The sequence below is a fragment of the Charadrius vociferus genome, unplaced genomic scaffold (genome assembly GCF_000708025.1).
Source record: "Charadrius vociferus isolate BGI_N301 unplaced genomic scaffold, ASM70802v2 scaffold286, whole genome shotgun sequence".
Taxonomy (NCBI): Eukaryota; Metazoa; Chordata; class Aves; order Charadriiformes; family Charadriidae; genus Charadrius; species Charadrius vociferus.
In genome coordinates, this window is record NW_009648967.1 from 782,607 (window position 1) to 786,168 (window position 3,562).

Genomic DNA, 3,562 nt, shown 5'->3' on the forward strand with positions numbered 1-3,562 from the left:
CCCCGCCGGGGCCCTGCCGGAGCGCTTTGCTCTCCCGCGCCTGTGGCGGGGTTGCGGCAGCCTGAGTCGGGAAACAACCCCGCTGCTGCGCCCTTTTCCTTTCTGCATACGCAAAAAAAAAACCAAAACAAAAACAAAAACAAAAAACAAAAACAATAAAATGTCACCTCGGTGTCTTTGTCGGCTAGGAAGCATAAAAGAGAAAAAAAAAAAACCAACCCACAAAATAAACCAGACCAAACTAAGCCGTCTCTCATCGCACCTGAAAAGGGTGTGAAAGGTCTCTGTTTATAAAATAAATTGCTTTGAGGCGCTGTAAAGTACTCAAAACAATAGTAGCTCCTGCTGGTAAAGCAGTGCAAACGGTATTTCGATTATTGGGGAAGTTTTGGAAAGACGTGTTCATTTGCACAAGAGATGGGACCTGTTGATAGATCTAATAGATTTCTTTTTATTTATATAACTGTTGTTTTCTAGACACTTATTGAGTCAGAAAACGGCTTGATGGACTAGGAATGAGAAAAAGGGCGGAGGGGGACCCGACATTACATCTGAATGCATTGAATGGAAGAGGAAACAAAACCTGCTCAAATTACGGGGGGGGGGGGGGGGGGGGGTAAAAAACACCACCCCCATCTGCAAACTTAATGAGGGTGCACTCGGTCACCTTGTCCAGATCATTGATAGCGATTTAAACAGAACTGGCCCCAGTACTGCACCCTGGGGAACACCACTTGTCACTGGCCACCGACTGGATTTAACTCCATTCTTAGGGCCTGGCCATCCAGCCAGTTTTTCACCCGGCAAAGTGTATGCCCATCCAAGCCATGAACAGACAAGTTTCTACAGGAGGTTGCTGTGGGAAACGGTGTCAAAAGCTTTACTAAAGTCTACATAGACAACATCCACAGCCTTTCCCTCATCTAAGTGTCTCGTCATAGAAGGAGATCGGGTCAGTCAAGCAGGACCTGCCTTTCATGAACCCATGCTGACTGGGCCTGATCACCTGCTTGTCCTGTATGTCCTGCATGATGGCAGTCAGTCAAGATGATCTTCATTGTTAGTGTATAGTTCTTCTGATTTCAGTGAATTATTCGTTCATCTAGAAGGTTGCAATTCAATGGGAAAGGGTGGAAGACTGTAGTTCATAGAATTTTTGTGACAAAACTTTCAAGAAGATGATATCAAGCTAAGCTGATGTGCTTTATATAGAGGATCCGTTTATTTTTCTTATTGTTCCTTCTTTGGTTTTTGTTCTTATATGTGATTTTAAACCAGTGTAGCTATTGCAATAAATACGCCCTTCTCAGTAGTGCAGATGTAATGTTGGAGATACTAACTGGTCAAATTTCCAGACTGAGGTTGCAATTAAAATTGCAACAGTTGCACCATACTCTCTGTGATGGCTAGTTTTCAGCTCTGTGTTGCTGCATGCTGACACAAGAGTTTGAGAAACTGCAGTATGACTTAACCTGATAAAATAATTCTCTGCTGTCTAAAGGGCAGTATGCCTTGTCCTGGCTTTCTGACCTCACCTCTCTAGAGTCCTTATGACTGCTCAGCCAACTTGACTTGTTAAACTGACAGAAGTCAAATGTAGCAAAGTCTATACAGGTCTCTTTAAGGATTAGCAAGTTGAATGAGCTTTGTGGCAGGCTTGGTGAGTGCCAGAACAAGGTGGAGGGCAGAACTGTTCTGGGTGAGAAGAAGGAAGAGGAAAGGAAAAAACACCTCTTTCTCTTGGCAGGAGATTCACCTTTTTTATGGAACTTTTAGTTTTGGGAATTGGAAGTGTTATTTTTAGCTTGTATCAGTTACATGACCAAATTCACAGTACTCATATTTGAGGGGAATATGCTGTTAAAAGAAGGTAGCTTAGTATCTTAGTGTGGCTGCCAGAACTCCAGCATGGTCCAGGTGCAACTCTTAAGGTTCTTTCAGAAGCAGTTGATTTTGAGGATCCCTATTCCCACTCCACAATTTGTTATTTCTGTAGCCAAGGTTTACTACAGCATTCAGCTATTAGTTCAATTTAAATTGGATTTGTGAAACAGTCTGGCTGGTTTTGATAAGTCTTGGCGCTGGTTGTTCCATGTACATGTAGATCCATGTATTAAGGTAGTGATGACCTGTGCTGGAAATGAATGGTTGATGATGAAACTACAAAAATAAAACAATGGTCGTCTTAACTGCAACATGTTTAAAAGAGTGGTAATGTAGAACTAGAGCTTAAAACAAACATTTTGCCTAAAAAAATATTGAAAACTTGTTCTCTAGTAAGGAATTAAAGTCTGATATCTTTCTTTGTCTGAAATGAATATTTGTAATTGCAGTAGTTTAGAATGAATAGGTTATATTTAGTTTGTGTGTTGCTTCTAAATATCTAAAGACCTTAAACCTTTTGCTTTTTAGAACGAATATGCATGAACGAGTGAACAGAACAGAGAGGCAGTTTAAATCTCTCCCACCTAACCAACAGAGTCTTCTTCCTCAATTCCTTCCTCACCTTGACAAGATTCGGAAGTGCATTGATCATAATCAAGAGATACTACAGACCATTGTGAATGACTGCGTTCATATGTTTGAAAATAAAGAATATGGAGAAGACGTATGTTAAAATGGACTTTTTCATACTCCAAAATTAAATTCTGTACGCTTTGGGATTTTCTACGTTTGTTTTTCATGCTTTTAGGCCTCCAGCTTTCCTTTTACCTTCTTTTTCTCCTTTTCTTATTTCCTGTTCACTTACGTTTTCTCACTCTTTCACATGTTGTAGAGCTGATGTTTAATAAAACTATTTGTTGTTAGTCCTTGCAGTTACACTTACAAAAACTAATTGTGAATTTGGCAAATCACAGTAATCACTTGTTCTAAAAAAGGAGTTTTTTTCACTCCAGAGTTCTAGCTCTACCCTGGTTACATTTTAAAGTTATTTTTTCAGTTAACTATGTAGAGCATTAATGGTGTTGTCTGTCTTGCTCTAGGTTATTACATGTTATGGCATTCTAAATCAGTTACAATTTAAATAGGCCAAGTATTTTTCATGTTCTTATCTGTAAAAAATTTTTCACTACTTACCTGCTTTTTCAGTATGACATCTCTATCAAACAAAATTGCACTTAGACTTAAAAGATTGGCAGAGATGGAAACTGAAGTCCCTTTTTAGTATCTGCAGGCAAGGTACAGTATTGGGCAGCTCTAATGTGAGCTTCTTAGTGTTGCCTCATCAGTACCAAAAGGGGATCCTGTTCTCAGGGTAAGCAGTTCAGCATCTGCACTAGCTAAGCCCTGGTCCTTTCCTGAATAAGAACTATCCAGTGTGCTCTGCTATGCCATACTACATACTGTTTTTTTGATGTGGAAGCCAGTCTCTTTGGTTGCAGAATTGAGATCAGCAAAGTGAACTTGTTTAGGATTCTAGGTTGGATTTGAGCCCTTGTCCCAGGAGTGAAAGGCGAGTGCTTTGTCAGTTAAAACTCCCAACAGCCCTTATAGCATGGCTTTTGTTTATAATTTACTTCCCTCCCTGTCCCCCCCGAGCCCCGTGTGTCCGTCCCCCCCC

At 40.5% G+C, this 3,562-nt stretch overlaps 1 protein-coding gene across 1 annotated transcript in view; it reads left to right on the forward strand.

Moving 5' to 3' along the window:
- Positions 1-2,419: 2,419 nt before the first annotated feature.
- LOC104288843 (chromosome unknown open reading frame, human C9orf41) overlaps positions 2,420-3,562 on the forward strand; it is a 16,225-nt gene continuing 15,082 nt past the window's right edge. Inside the window, exon 1 of the mRNA XM_009887715.1 lies at positions 2,420-2,608. Coding sequence (XP_009886017.1) covers positions 2,420-2,608 — 189 coding nt within the window. The remainder of the gene's footprint in view (positions 2,609-3,562) is intronic.